At 46.7% G+C, this 16,449-nt stretch overlaps 1 protein-coding gene across 5 annotated transcripts in view; it reads right to left on the reverse strand.

The window, feature by feature from the left end:
* Positions 1 to 14,848, reverse strand: part of CYB561D1 (cytochrome b561 family member D1) — a 33,200-nt gene extending 18,352 nt beyond the window's left edge. For 3 of the 5 annotated variants that reach the window (XM_066600271.1, XM_066600270.1, XM_066600267.1), the window contains exons 1-2: positions 14,793 to 14,848; positions 3,980 to 4,145 (exon numbers count right to left, since the gene is read on the reverse strand). In XM_066600271.1, the coding sequence (XP_066456368.1) occupies positions 3,980 to 4,142 (163 nt within the window). In that variant the 5' untranslated portion in view covers positions 4,143 to 4,145; positions 14,793 to 14,848. Of the gene's footprint in view, positions 1 to 3,979; positions 4,146 to 9,458; positions 9,505 to 13,653; positions 13,748 to 14,792 lie in introns of those variants that run through there. The other 2 variants (XM_066600268.1, XM_066600269.1) reach the window with 2 other exon arrangements.
* Between the last annotated feature and the right edge of the window lie 1,601 nt (positions 14,849 to 16,449).

Raw genomic sequence — 16,449 nt, forward strand, 5'->3', positions numbered from 1 at the left:
CGGAGCCTAAAGAAGGGGTTCACTATGGGGTGAGTACGGAGTCTGCGGGCTAGTGGCGTTGTTGGTTTTTTGTTTAGTATGTAATACCGTTGACGGGACCAACGTAATTTTCTCTCGACCAAATCTGTGATGCACAGATTTAGCTGTCTTAGCTTGCAAAAGAGTCCTCATATTATCTCGAGAAGAGCATTTTTTGGCGGTTTCCTCTAATTGTAGAACTTTCTGTTTGAGATCTAGTTGTCTTTGTAAACGTACCTTTTTCTTCCGAGAGGATATTTGGATCAGGATACCGCAAAGTACCACTTTGTGTGCTTCCCAAAGGGAAATAGAGGATGATGCAAAAGGGCTATTGATGGTAAAGAATTCCTCAAGTTTAGGTGTTAATGTGGCCATTATCTTGGGAAGCGCTAATAAAGAATCGTTAATAGTCCAGAAGGTATTAGTGGGTTTTGACATTAGGGAGTTGCAAGTTATGGTAACTGGACTGTGGTCGGGCCAGGGAACAGAGAGGATTTTAGATTGTGAAATTTGGGGTAGAAATGAAGCCGGTACTAGAATATGGTCTATTCTCCTGTATAGGGAATGAGGGGCGGAGAAATGTGTGAAGTCTTTGACTGTGGGGTTGACTTCCCTCCAGGAATCGACAAGATGGTGTTGTAAAAGAAGCCTTTTAAGGTTATGTGAAATGGAATGTTGTGGTTGTATATGGGGCATTGGAAGGGAAATGGCATTCCTGTCCAGGCTCGGGTCAAAGATGCAATTGGAATCTCCGCATAGGATGACTGTACCACTCTTATTAGCTTCTACAATTTCGAATAGCTTTGTAAGGAAGTTAATTTGTCTTGAATTTGGAGCATAATATGCTGCGATGGTAATCGGGACGTCCTGAATAACCCCCGTCAGGATAAGAAAGCATGCGTTTTTGTGCTTTTTAAACGCACTTCATCCCCCTTTACAATGATGGGGTGCTTTAAAATCACTGTCAAACACGGTGCTTTACCGACGCCATGTGTGAGAGTGTCCTTATATTTCTGTAACCTTCACCTATCCGAGCTGTAAACGGTTTAAGAAGCCTCCATGAGTGGCCCAGGTGACCTTCCATCAGTCTAACAGGTCCAGTGGCCAAAAGTCGCCAACGCACGTTCTGTGAAGCCCAGCAATACAGTCATCACCTGGAACTCTTTTGTGCTAGTTAATCTGTTTGTGCTTTGTCACTAAAGGGATTATCCAGGTAGTTCCGGGATACAGCAGGGAATTGGAGCGGAAGCCGCTGCTCCGACCGCTGTGTAGTGGCTGGCACTCGTAATTGCAGGCGCAACTCCCACTGATTTCAGCGAGAGCTGCATCTGCAATTACAAGTGCCAGCCACTACACAGCAGTCGGTGCTATGGCTTCCGCTCCGACCCCGATGTAACCTGGAACTGACAGCCGGCGCTGCTTGGAAAACCCCTTTAACATTAACCCTTAAGGATGGAACACTTTCTGGCCTTAAACAGATCTGTCAGCTCTCTAGACCTTTCTGTTTTAGTAATAACATGCAATCCCCATCACATAGAACTTACTCATTTACATTTTATTTTAGACGTGTGACAAACACTAAGACAGCCCAATATCATTTCATTTTCCTTCCTCACATTCTGTCACCATATATTGTTATGTCTACTTAGCGGTTTGGGGTCTTGTATTTTATGGGGTTCATATAGGATGTTACTTTAGTTCGCTCATCATTCACTTTAAATGCCAAAATAACTTGATTGTTCACATTAAATGTGCTGAATTGGTAACGTGAATTTTCATTTACATGAATCATTAAAGTAAACCCGCACTTTCAGATGACTTTTCAGAGTCAATGTCTGGCCATTATAAGCTGGTGGGTGGAGACTAGCTGCTATGTCGTCTCATAAGTTGCACAGAGAGAAAACAGATTCTGCTCTCCAACTCTCTACAGCATACACATAGAAATAACATCAGCATGGAAGACAGTATAGCAGGAATGAGCATTGCAGATGTGATTTCAGCAGCTGTAAGTCACTTACCAGTTAGCTGCTCCAGCACTTATGTAGGCTCTACTTTCGTGTCCCTTCCCCTTCTTCACTCCATAGATATCTACGGGCATAATACCCTCCTCTCCTTCCCATTATCCATCTCAATCTGGAGAAAAGTGTATTATTAACCCTTCAACACCAAAAGATACAAGTTTGCACCCCGGCTGCCTGGTAACTAAGGCAACAGGACATAAACTTACGTCCTGTACATAGTACGGCTCAGAAACGGCAGCCGGCAGTGACTGACTGACTGCCTGCCTCCCACTGCAACAAAGAGGATCAGTGTGAACATATGGCCCACTATACATCATATTGTATCCAAACTAGAGGACACCGAACAGGGTACTGGAGCCTCCGTGCCCACCTGTATCACATCTTGTATCCAAGCAAGAGGCAGTACAACAGGGCCTCCTGCCCGTACCACAACTTGTATCCAAGCTAGGGGTGTCCCAATAGGGTACTAGATCCTTCATGCCTACCCATATCACATGTTGTATTCAAGCTAGAGGCAGTACACAACAGTGTACTACAGACTCCATGCCCACCCGTATCACATCTTGCATCCAAGCTAGAGGGGGCTGAACAGGGTACTAGAGCCTCCATGCTTGCCCGTATCACGTCTTGTATCCATGCTAGAGGCGGTTTAACAGGGAACTAGAGCCTCCATACCCACTGGTATCACATCTTGTATCCTAGCTATAGACTGCCCAACAGAGTACTAGAGCCTCCAAGCCCGCCAGTTTCAAATCTTGCATGGAAGCAAGAGGTGGTGCAACAGGGTACTAGAGCCTCCATGCCTGCATCACATCTTGTATCCAAGCTAGAGGTGGTACAACAGGGTACTAGAGCCTCCATGCCTGCCTGTATCACATCTTGTATCCAAGCTAGAGGTGGCTATTAAGGTTGTGCATCTGGGACCTGTGGTTCTACAAGTTTCCGTGTGCACACCTTCACAGGTAGGAGTAATTGAGCTGGCTGGGTATGGTATTCTCCACCAACCAATCCCCCTTGTCTGCTGCAGATAAATACCAGCAAACTCTTGTGAGAGATTGCTGGTCATTTTAATGTTTTACTGTTGTACCCTGTGTTGAACCCTCTCAGAGCTGGTGTTTGCATGCTTGTCTGTAGTGTCTCCTTGTATTCTGGGGTGTGTGCACTGTGTAGTGTGTAGTATGGTGACCACACAGGTGCAGGCGGCCCGCAGGTTTCTCCCTATCCCTGGGCAGGTGCGGCATCCAGACGTCTGTGTCCTATGTGTGTGTCAGATGGGTGATGCCTGACACTGTTCCCTAAGTCAGCACGGTGGATGACTTTCTATTTTCCTGGTGTGAGGACACTTGGACTGACTATGGTTTACCATCTGTATGCATGTGAGCTCTGGGTGGGGTTTCTGTTGTATGCACAACCATGTTTGTTGGTGTGAACAGCGACGTGTGTTATATCTGTGCAGGTGGCAAGACGTGCTTTACGTGCAGTCCTGTTCTGTGTGGTTTTTGTTACTCTGTATGTTGGTGTGAACAGCGACGCATGTTATGTCTGTGCAGGTGGCCAAACATGTGCTTTATGTGCAGTCCTGTTCTGTGTTCAGTGTGTGTGAACAGTGTCATGTCCTGTGTGTGATAAGTGCATCTTTCCAGGCTCCTAGTCAGGGATAGTTAGGTCCCAGATGAAGACAGTGGGGCCGACCTTATCAGGATGATTACCCCGCTTTTAGGCAAGGAAGCCCCACTTTCCCTGATTAGTAAAGGACAGGGGTTCTTCCATCTTGCCTGGAGAGGTGTAGTTTGTAAATGCAAATACTATAAACAGTGTTTGCGGTTTTAAAAGGACACAATCTTGTGTCCGTGGTGCTTTAGTGCACCGAGCGGACGTAACAGCGGCCCAACATTTGTCAATCAGTGTATTATGCTTACCAAATTGATATTTGTACTCACTTGTTCCAGGCCGAGCAAGAATCACTAAGAAAATGGTGAAACCAAGTGCAAGGAAGTGTGCGACAAAGCCGCTGAATCTCCGCAGACATTTGTAGAGCCAGTAATCAGGGACCCTTGGAGACTCAGCCCCCGGTAGGGTGTACAGGGCGGATGTTTCAGGCATTCCCTAAGAAACATTTAGACATTCCTGAATTAGATAGTAAACTCATGTGAAAAGGAACGTTATAAATTATACCAAAAAGCGAACCTAAACACTCCTGCTGGTCAGCCCCATGCAGTAAGATAAACTACGCTCGCACCTTGTATATGGTGTTATACGATGTTTTTGCGCTGAATCTTTTCACAAGAACGACCGTCCGCTCATGGAGAAGCTTAGCTTTATAAGATACTGGCAAACTGCAAAAAACACGCAGTGATAAGAATTCTGCGGATTTGTCACCCTGCCAGCACCATTTAGGAGATGCTTCATACGGCACGGTCACCCGCTGAGTTCTCACAAACTATCCAGAAAAGGTTTGCTGCGGTGCAGACGACGAGCGCCTCTCTGCATCTCTCTGTACACAAATAACTCGCATTGTGCCGCCTCAACAAGTACGGTGACGTTTTACTTGCAAGTATTTCTATGTGCTGCACTGGTTGCGCCGCAGTCGCTGTATATTAGTACGCCATTCTAAGCACCGTGGTAAAATGCTCCTATTAATTTCAATGGGGTCCTGCACTCGAATACGGTGTTACTAACACCGCAATTTCTGAGCGCTGTCCGTTTTATTTCTGCGTATTCCAAAGCTTTTTAACGCACCTCATCACCCATCACAACAATGGGGTGTGTTAAAAATCGCTATCAAATGCTGTGACATGCTTTCAAAAACACAGCCCAAAATTGAGGTACAGATGCTGCGATTTCGAGCGAAGGAGCCCTAATACACTGACTTAACCTGCAAAACTGCACAACCACTTATCATTTGGATGGCTCATACTTGATTAGTGGGGTCTGCCGTGGGGGTCCCTGCTGACTTGAGTGGGCGCTGCGGTCTCTCCTCCAGCCGATGACATTGTGTTCATGGTAATATCCTTGCAGTTTTGCTGGTAAGATTGCTGTATTATTTGCAAATGTGTGCGTTCAATTACTATCAATATGTACCCTACGCCCACCGCGTGCCGGCATTGTTTCCAGCGACATGCAGTCGCCACTACACGTCCTTTACCGAAGACGTTAATATTACGGGCATTTCCAGAGTTAAACTAGTTCTTATTAGAACATGCGAATGAGTAACAGCTAATAATAATACAGTCTTATTCTGCTTCATCAAGATAATATATTATCTTAGAAGACTCCTTAAGGATCGGTGACCCGACACCCGCAGGACACTAAAGGTCCCCGCTGGGCTTCTCATCTCACAATAGAGGCGATTATTGATATGGATTCTGTGCGCCACGTTCCATCTCATATCACACATACATCGCTTCTGTCCAGATGCCCTGTACAGTGTTGGACTACTGTGGATCTGAGCGCAGCGCTGCGGAGCTCCATGGTGGGGTCGAATACGGCTACTTAGCTCAGGCAAAGCTGCAACAAACAGGGAGATAAGTGGCTGCCAGGCACGTATGACGCAGCTCAACAAGGAGACAAAGGATAAAAAACATCCATCCTGTTAAGTCCTGCTTTCTACAAAGGCAACCGGCAGCGGATATGAAATCTGCTAACAAGAGATCACTGACCGCAGGAAGTTACATTTAATGTATATAGGCAGCTTAAGGACTACTTGGGGGGTATCACACCAACAGATTTTAATTGTGGAATCAGCCATCACCGTCCACGCGGAGTTTCCATGGTAAAACGCAGGCATTGAGAGGCATGTAGTTTTGATTTTACCTTCATACTTGTGGATATGAATTGCGTATTCTGCAAGAGGAGGAAAAATCGCAGCATGCTCTATTTTGTCGCAGACGGTCTCCATTGAACTCAATGCAGGTGCCCGACCCGCAGCCCATATGCAATTAACACTGCGGATGGGTCACGGATACCCGCATCATTGTTAAGTGGTGGTGTGCGAAATACAAACAAAAACAGACCTGTACTGCGCATGATCGCCTGCGAACCTCCGTGGTCTTAAGCAACAGAGGTTAAGTGTTGTACGCAGGGTCACCGGACGGAAACCGCTGCAGGATCCCACATGTGGAATTCGAACCAGTCGTGTGAGCCCAGCCTTACAAAGGTCCTTTATATAAGTGATTACGAGATCCATTTGCATATTATAGGTCAACTTTATCACATCACCACAAATAGAGTTTAATTTCTTAACGAGTAAACCGTTCTCCCTGATGATTAACGGGAGTCTCTTTCTATATACTGAGGGTTCTGATTGGTTTATGCCAGGCCTGCACAACGTCTGGCGTATACTCGTATACTGTTAATAAGGCACTCAGAGAGAGTCAGTGTATATTCACTCTGCAACTTTGCCGACTTCATAGCCCATAGGCAAGTGCACAACTTTTAAAGGGGTTGTCCCGCGCCGAAACGGGTTTTTTTTTTCCAATAGCACCCCCGTTCGGCGCGAGACAAACCCGATGCAGGGATAAAAAAAAAACAAAAAAAAACGGGTAGTACTTACCCGAATCCCCGCGCTCCGGTGACTTCTTACTTACCTTGTGAAGATGGTCGCCAGGAGCCTCACCCTCGGTGGACCACAGGTCTTCTGTGCGGTCCATTGCCGATTCCAGCCTCCTGATTGGCTGGAATCGGCACACGTGACGGGGCGGAGCTACGAGGAGCCGCTCTCTGGCACGAGCGGCCCCATTCAGAAGGGAGAAGACTGGACTGCGCAAGCGCGTCTAATCGGGCGATTAGACGCTGAAGATTAGACGGCACCATGGAGACGAGGACGCTAGCAACGGAACAGGTAAGTGAATAACTTCTGTATGGCTCATAATTAATGCACAATGTACATTACAAAGTGCATTAATATGGCCATACAGAAGTGTATAACCCCACTTTGTTTCGCGGGACAACCCCTTTAAGGCACTCTTCCCCCAGGGTGCCTGAGCAACAGCTCCTGGTTATTTTGCACTTGTATCTTGCCTGATTCTTAGTTTTGACTCTTGCTTGTGTATCCAACCTTTCTGAACTCTGCTTGTTTCGACCTGAGCCTGTTTCCTGACTACTATTTGGCTGTGTGAAGCCTGCTCTGACCTTCTGCAAGTTCTCTGCAGTGAAGGCCACATCCCTCTAGAAATATCTTTAAAGGGTGAAGACCAGGGACCCCCACTTTGTTTCGCGGGACAACCCCTTTAACAATGTTTGGAACCTCTTATGTGTGGTGTTTGTTTTTTTTCAGTATCCATTCTTCCTAGTCTATCTGCATTTTTCTTCTACTACTACTTACACAAGATGGAATTGGTCCTTAGTGGCTCTTATAGGCTTTATTATACACTGCCTACTTTCTACATATGGGAATCAGTACATGTCCATTCTGTAATTCTGCCATTTTTAAGTCTATAGGCATACGCACTATTTTTAGAATAATAGGGACTGAATTTTTCTAAGTCCTTTGTTATGTGTGGTGTTTGTCTTATTCAGCACCCATTTTTTCTAGTCCACCTGCATTTTTCTTTTAAGTCCACAAGATGGAATTGGCCTTTATTGACTTTTATAGGTTCCATTATATATTTTAAGTTTATTGCACTTATAGTAAGGTATGCCTACTTTCTAAATGTGGGAATTAGCACATGTCGACTCTGTAATTTTGCCATTTGGAAGTCTATAGGCATGTGCGCCATCTTTAGAACATTTGAGACTGATTTTTTCTAAGTCCCTTTTTATGTGTGGTGTAAGTCTTTTTAGCACCTATCTTTCTAAGGCTGCCTGTCCACAGGCGATGATCCATGGGTGATAAATCGCCCGCGGTTCATGCCCTGTAAAGCTTTCCATAGCATTGCTATGGAAAGCGCAGCGCCGGCATCCACGAGAGGAGAATCATAGCGATTCTCCGTGGTGAGTCTATCTGTTAGCTAGGCTCATGGAGGAGACCTGCCAGCTCTCCCCCCTCATCCCCCGCGGCGGAATATCGCATTGCTTCACAATGATAGGCCCAATTGCTTCTGTTGTCTGGATAGGTTGTCCTGTCATTTGGTCCGCCCCTCTACTATACAAGTTCTGTCTGTGAGAGCCCGACTCACTATAGCTAACAACTTGTCTCCCTGATGATGTGCTTAGACAGCTAAACATATTGGAGCTTTACTTTTAGGAGTTATACAGCTAGTTTTTAGATATCAGTCTCTGTACTAAGAATATAGGATTGGCCATCCTTCATAGATGACTTCATTTACCAAACTATTAGATTATATAGCAGCAGTCTTGATCCTGCCATGTTTATGGACTGACCTTTGTAAACTGGGTTTTTAAATATAGGCGCTTGTCCGTCTATGTTATAATGAAGGTTTATATTTTATTCAGAACACCAAAGGGTTAATTTTGCTTATAGCAATTCAAATTCAGTATTTTTAAACCCGGATTATTTCTAGGCTTCGGTACTATTAATGACAACCTGGAGCTGTCATGGGGGGCCGGGATGTGATCGGCGCTATCCAATGTTAGTGGCGATCGCATGAAGTAAACAAAAAGTTTAAATAGTTAAAGTTTTAGCTCCCCTCAAGGATCAGATCCATGAGAGCAGCTGAGAGTACTCACTTCCGTCCTCCGCGATGTCCCACAGCGTTCTGGTCCAGAAAGGACCTGACGCTGCCTTCTGAGCATGCGCGCCAGACGAATAACATCAATGGTATCCAAGGAGGCGGCAGCATCAACGGTGTAGAGATTATAAAAAAAAGGGTTTTATTGCTCCATAAAATGGCGACGTTTCGACTTAATCTAAGTCTTTTTCAAGTCGACTTAGATTAAGTCGAAACGTCGCCATTTTATGGAGCAATAAAACCCTTTTTTTTATAATCTCTACACCGTTGATGCTGCCGCCTCCTTGGATACCATTGCATTTATTTGGGGTTTGGTTCATGACCCCACAGGTGGCTTGGCATATACAGACTGGAACCTCTGCACTGAAGTGCATGTGTTAGGTGTGCTGCGGGACTTTCCCCTTTTTGTACTGAGACGAATAACATCATGCGCAGAAGCCTAGGAAATTTAAAATCCCCTGGCTACTGAAGGTAGCTGGGAGGCTGCAGATGTCACCGGGGACCAGGAGAGCTTCAGTTCTATTGTCCATTATGTCCCGCGGCGATCTGGACTTGCAGCAGGCTTCTGCACATGTGCCGAAAGTTTGAGGGCCCGGCAAATTTAAAGTCTCCCTGCACCAGGCTGTCAAAGATAGCAGAGTGCAGGCAGATGTCACCGGGGACCGCTGTATGCCATTGGATAACGGCAATCATGTAAAGATAAAAAGGGTAAAAAAAAAAAAAGTTTAAAAAGTTAAAGTTTCACCTCACCTTATGGATCACAGCCATGAGGGGAGATGAAATTACATACCTAAGATCCCAGATTTGGCCCTCGATCTTTATCCATAGAACTTTCCGTCTTCGGCAAAATAGCAGACACATGCGCAAAAGTAAAGGCTTGCCCGGGAAGGTTAAAATCTCCCTGCTTCTAACTACCAATGGTAGCCGAGAGCCTGGTCTTGTCACGGGGATCCCGCAGTATGCGGTTCCTGGTCTCGTGATCACCGTTGTCCAATGGATAATGGTGATCACGTAAAAGTTTTCAAAAAAAGTTTAATCTCCCCTCACTAATGCGCTCGGTGAGAGGAGATGAAACTCCTTACCGGAGGCCTCCGCATTTGAACCCCCGACACAATCCACCTCTATAGACCTTCCCCAGCTTCTGCACATGCGCTAAAGGTAGCCGAGGGCCCGAAGCAGTGACCGGTGGCCTCATTGAGCGGTCTACGGTCATGTGATCAAAAGGTAGATCTACCTTAGGCTGGTCTCATATGAGCAGATAGGAATTGCGGATTCCGCATGCATTTGATCCGCAGTAATATTTGGATGAATCAGATGCATTGGATTACACAATTCCGCTCACATTAGCCGGTCGAAATTATGTAATCCACTCACAGAAAACAGAACACAGCATGTTCTATTAAGCGCAGATATCCGCAACATAGGGCCCATTGTGCTCTATGGTCGTGAATATTCCTGCAGCCCACACACAATTACATTGTAAACGGGCTGCGGGTACCCGCATCATGGCTAAGCGACGGTGCGGGAAATATAAACAAAAAAGGTGTACAGTGCATGACCGCCCGTGTGAGTGCGCAGTTATGTGCAGTACATTACGCAGCCGTACGCAGGGTCACGGCCGGCTCACAGCTGGGATCCGCTGCGGGCCTCCGCAAGCGGTTTCCACATACAGCCGTGTGAACGCGGCGTTATTCAGACCGCTACCAGTAATACGTAATTTACAAGAAGCCCAGGAAATGCGCGCCTTCCTGCAGTTCCAGGAGCATCTTGTTGAGTGTGAGAGCGCCGCAACTTAACAAGCATATAAAGCCTCACAGAGCGCCACTTTTTACACCCCATCCCCGCCACTGAGGTCAAGAAATACCCCCAAAAAGCATGGAGGAGGGATACCTGATTTTATTGCCCCATGTGCCCATCCCAACCAGGCCTCCATAATTACCCCTTACTTCGGAAATGCCACAAAGTTTTACATTGTTACTTTTTATCTAAGATTTAGGGAATGCCAAAAAGGGGGATATGGGGGGATTTTTACGGAGTGAATTTCTTTCTGCACCAGTGTGCAATGGGGCCTGGAATTTATTCAGTTGTGCCCTGAAATCCAGCGGGTGTTTCCTCCATTACAGGTGTAGCCATGTGTCCTGTAAGTAGATTAGCGCCACAATGGGTATGTTTCTGAAAACAGGACAAACAGGGACATCCATTTTGGGGTGAAAGTCTTCATTCATATGTGTGCTATACAAAAACAACCTCTTTTAAAGTGACACAATTGCCAAAAAAATGAAAATCCTATTTTTTTCCTTCTGCATTGCTTAGCTTCATTAAAAACCTGTGGGGTGAAGATACGCAGTACACCCCTGGATGAATTTGTTAAGGGGTCTAGTTTTAAAAATGGGGTCATTTGTGGGGGTTCTGTGTTGTTTTGGACGCTCAAAAGCTCTACAAGTGGGCAAGGGGGCGTAAAACGCCTTCAAGCAAAATGTCTGTTCTGAAAGCCACCAGCTGCTCCTTTCGGTTTGGGCCCCGTTGTGCATACAGATATAATATTAGGGCCACAATGGGTATGTTTCAGAACACAGGACAAACAGGGTATCCATTTTGGGTTGCAAGTCTTCATTCATCTGTGTGCTGTACAAAAAAAACAGTTTTTAAAATGACACAATTGCCAAAAAAATGTTTTGGAAAAATCTTCTCCTCCAAGGCCCCCTTTCCACGGTGAGGCAGAATATCGCTAGCGATATTTCGCCGCCGGGGAGAGAACTGACAGTTCTCTGCAGTGAGCCTGACAGATAAGTTCACCGCGGAGAATTGCAGCATGACGCGATTTGAGTCCTGCTAGCAGAGAATAGCTATGATTCTCCACTCATTAAAAGGGGGCTGCGTTTTCCATAGCAACGCTTGGAAAAGCGTGCACTGCGTTACTCGCGGCCAGATTATCGCTGCGAATAACGCAATGCAAGATCGTCCCTGGACAGGAGCCCTAAATTGCATTAACTCCTGAAAAAGAACTGTGGGATCAAAATCCTCATGACCCCCCTCAGTAAATACATTAAGGGGTGTAGTTTTTAAAATGGCGTCATTTGTGGGGGTATCTATCATTCTGACACCTATGGGCCTTTGCAATCTTGGCTTGGTGTAGGAAAACAAAGTATTTCTCAAAATGCTGATAATTAATGTTAACCCTTTCCAATCCACTGTCTGACGTCTAAAGACATTCTGATTGAAGGCTATACAACTCTGATGTCGGAAGACATCCAGCAGGGTATTCTTACTGTAGATTTCAGGCTGCTCTGTTGTCGGGGGTCTCTCCAGCATGTCCCATACTGCAGTACTGGCTCTAGCCAGCAGATGGCGCCATTGTATATTAGCAGAAAGAGAAAGCCCCTTAGGAAACCCTGAATCCAAAATTGGATTGCAAAAGGTTAAATTTGTACGTCTCCTAAATGGTTAAAAAAAAAAACACTAAAGTTTTTCAAATGTGCGTCCAGAATAAAGTAAAAAGATAGAAATATATCTCATCAAAAATTTGTACAGTATGTTTGCACATATTTGACATATTGCAATTAAAAATATGAAAAAAATTATTATTATAATTCTTTCAAAATTTCCCCAATTTTGGCGCTTTTAATAAATATACACAAATTCTATCGGTCTATTTTTACCACCTAAATGAAGTACAATATGTGGCGAAAAAACAATGTCAGAATCAGTTGGATATGCAAAACATTAACAGAGTTATTCTATGTTAAAGTGGCATGTCTGGCTTGGTCATTAAGGCACAAACAGGCTTGGTCACCAAGGGGTTAAAGGGCTTCTCCAGTTCTAAACTATAGTAGTAGATGGGTGGGGAATCTACTATCCAAGACCCTCGCTGATCAGCTGTTCGCTGGGCCAGTGTGTTCATGCACTGAGGTGATTTCTGCAGGAAGCAGATAGCTCCATTCTCACTGCAGTGGCCAGGCTTGGTATTACAGTCATTCTCATCAATGTGAACTCTGCCTGTAATACCAAGTGTTGCCACTGCAGTGAGAACAGAGCCACTTGCTTCCTGCAGAAATCAGCTGAGTGCCCCAACAAACTTGCCCAGCGAACAGCTGACTGGAAAGGGTCCCGGGCAGCAGATAGTATACTAATATTATATACGAATATATACTTATTCTTAAGCTAGACCATCAATAGTTTACAACTGGACAACCTCTTTAAGGGTAAGAAGACATACATTGACACAAAAACCTTACTAAATGGTGCTGTTTTCTCTGTTAGCTTTTATGTGGAAATGCTGCAAATTTGTATTTCAAGCCCCCTCGAAAATACTGAAAAATTAGGATAGGTCTTATTTTTGGGGAAAATAAGACCTATTCCAAAATCGTGACAAAGCTGCGGTATCGCCGCGAGAAAACGCAGCGATATCACACAAAAAACGCTGGAACACAGCTTTTCTCCAGGCGATATTGCTGTTGCCCGTGTGAAAGAGGCCTTACTGTAACACTGGACTCTCCGTACCCACTGCAGAATCCTCAGCTACGTGTAGATGTACCCCTTATAAACGATCTATCTGCACTCTCGACTCGTGGCCTCCAGCTTCTATGTGGCCACAGAACTCCCTTGTATATTCTAACATTGTTACGTTATATCGCATACAGCCATTTAGTTGGTTTTATCAGCCCAATCTGTACAAAACTCGTCCCTTAAATCCATCTTTAGCCAGCTACCATTACCGCACAACTGAAGAGGGCGCCGCAGCTACGCTGTTGTCTCTAATGCCGGCGCAGCTTTCTATACAACAGATTAGTAAATGTTTGTTTTACATTTTACTCGTTTTTAACCCTACTTTGTCCTCTTGTGCCCCCTGCTCTGGTGTTCTTCCTCTCCACTGGTCTCAGCCGCTGTGGCGCAGGCAGCATGGTGTGAAGGAGAAGCCATTCTACGCTGCAGACAGCTTCTCCCCTCACAGCCCCCGCCAGACGCCATGCAGGGTCTCCACTTACCCTGGGTGCCTTATTAATGGCTGACAGCTGATACTCATCAGTTCTGCTGGAATATCGGGGAGACTCCCGGAAGAAGGGGAGCGCTCCGGCTGTGTTCTGCATGCTGCGGTTACTGGCGTGTAGTAATTGCAGGGTGTACAGCAGTAGGCGTACCGGCGGACCATCTGCCATCACAAGAACGGAAGTTTCTGGCGTGTCCTATATAAAATGGGCGGGTGGCAACAAGAAAATAAAGCTCTGAGACTTTATGTTCCCGTCTTCAGAATCTCTGATTTCCTTTCTCAAAAGTCACCGAGGAGCGCGAAGCCTTCTGATCGCCTGCAGAGACCAGTTTATAAGGGCTCATTCACAGGGCAGATCTGCACTCCATATTACAGGTGTATTTTTACGTGCGGAATAGGAAGAGCTGAATCCTCACGGGTCTGCACGCTTCACATGCGGATTTTACGTGCGAGAAATACAAAAACGAAGCAAGTCCTATTTTAGTTAGTATTACAGGCTAAAGTCAATGGGATGGTAAACGGGCGAGCTCCACGTGTATTCACCGCATGTTCACGCATCACGGGAAAAAACCCCGCGAGAAGCTCCCGTTCCTCGCAGTTCTGGTGGGTGCAGGCGCTGCGTGCCATAGACTGTACTGCGTCCGCCGGTGTGAACGAGCCCCGAACTACTGCTTAGAGGGGTTTACTCATTAAAACAGAACTGCGGCCCCCACCGGCCCCAAAGTGACAATGGTAGTACAGTCGCCTCTGCTGGCACTGGCAGGCACTTCCTGGCAGCTGGGCGGAAGTATGTGACCGCTGTCAACACTCAGAAGCCGTAGTGCCATTGGCAGCGCTCATATCCTGGCTGCCATCACGCCAGCAGTCCGAGACGCTACGGTCTCTGATTGGCTGTAGTGGTCACATCTGTCTACCTGGCAGTCACCTATAGAGGAGTATGCGCCCCTGATGTTACCTCAGGCAGGGCACAGCTGAGGGGGGGGGGGGGGGGGGGTATGACAAGCCCCCCTACCATGCACTATGGAGGCGAGGGGCCGAGCTGTGCCCCCACCCGGGACCAGGAAGCGCCATCAACGGACATTATATAGCCCAGCTGACCAGTGTCCCGCCCGCCAACACACAGCGCCCCACTGCTACCTGGCTGCTCTCGCCGCTCCATGTAGCTTCGCCGGTGCTCTTCCGCCTCAATCCCGGCAGTCACAGCGCCACCTGGCGGCCCCTGAGCTGCACTCGTCTGGCTGCCCTAGGATGAGACCCAGCAGCTCACAGCGGCTCTGGGGCGGTGACTCCTCTGTCCGACCACCAGATCCCCCGCCGCCGCTGCTCATGGGAAATCTTCAGAAACCTTTAACCTGTTCCAACCTTTTGGCAGTCAGTGCCACCCGTGGGACTCTCTGTCCCTGTAGGCTCCCTATTAAGCGCTTACCCCCAGCCCCCTAACAACCCGCCTAGGTAGGAAGCTCAGAGCTAGAGAGAAGAAACCCCATCATAGTGTAAATAAGTAATGACTACACGTGTATCCTGCATATTCACTGCGTATTTACTGGACCCCACTGACTATTTGGCAATTCTGGTCTGATATATGGACCGAAACAGGACGTGCCGTAAGCAGTACACAGGTACGGGATCTATGTACGCCTGCGCAGGGCCTCCACATACAGTGACGGCTTGCTATCCCTTATTAAGAAGTGTCAGAGGACGCCCCCCACTGGCCGTCAGAGAGTCAATCACTATACGCAGCGCCCCATACTGACTCTTGTGCTGGTAGTAAGGAGAGCGACCCCCTCCAGCCGATACATCTGCGGTGACCGGATGCAATGACCCCCCAGCCGACATTATTGGACATGGCCATAATCTCATGGTGAGGGTGCGGGCAGACGAGCGTAGGCGTATTTACGTTCGCATGAGCGCAACGTATAATCGCCCGAGCGATCGTTTTTCACCGATCACGACCAGAGCTAGAAAGCGTATTTTCGTTTGTTCCTACTTTGCAAACGGTCTTTTCGGTGATCGAATATGCGTTGGCGCGTATTTCGGTCGCATATGTTCCGTTTTTTTTTTAATTGCCGTTTTTATGCGCCGTAAAATCGCCCATGTGAACGCATACATTCGAAACCATTGCCTCAGATGGTCACGTATATACGTTTGGTCGCAAAAACGCGCCGTTTATGCGCTCGTCTGCCCGCACCCTAATGCTGTTTTATTAGGGTCGGTGTACCTCTAAGGTTTTCATGTATGACGCAGGACCCGTATATATGTATTCCAGTAAAGAGAGTCCCACCAGCAGCACAAAGACAATCCCTATAGGGGCAGGACTCCGTCCATGATGCAGCAGCCCCCGGGGCCAAGAGCAAGTCCCTCACAGCACATAGAATAAAGATGAAGTGGCAGCATGGATTGGTGCAAAGTCCAACTTGGATTTATTCTCCCATAATCACATAAAGATAGCGACGTTTCGACCTACTGATAGGTCTTTGTCAAGCTCGTATATATGTATTGACACAATTGTATATTAACCTCCTATGTAGATAATATCAGAAGTACTATATGCAGCCATTATTGGATAGTGGCATAAATGGCTGAATGCTATATAACGTAACAATGTTAGAATATACAAGGGAGTTCTGTGGCCATATAGAAGCTGGAGGCCACGAGTCGAGAGTGCAGATAGATCGTTTAGGCTGGGTTCACAAGGGGCGTATTCCCGTCGGAAATCTCACGGTTTGGCTGCAGCAAAAACCGCGAGATTTCCGCCGGGAGAACCGCCGCGGCAGCTTTGAAGCGGCCCGGCCAC

Source organism: Eleutherodactylus coqui, chromosome 4 (assembly GCF_035609145.1).
Source record: "Eleutherodactylus coqui strain aEleCoq1 chromosome 4, aEleCoq1.hap1, whole genome shotgun sequence".
Lineage (NCBI taxonomy): Eukaryota > Metazoa > Chordata > Amphibia > Anura > Eleutherodactylidae > Eleutherodactylus > Eleutherodactylus coqui.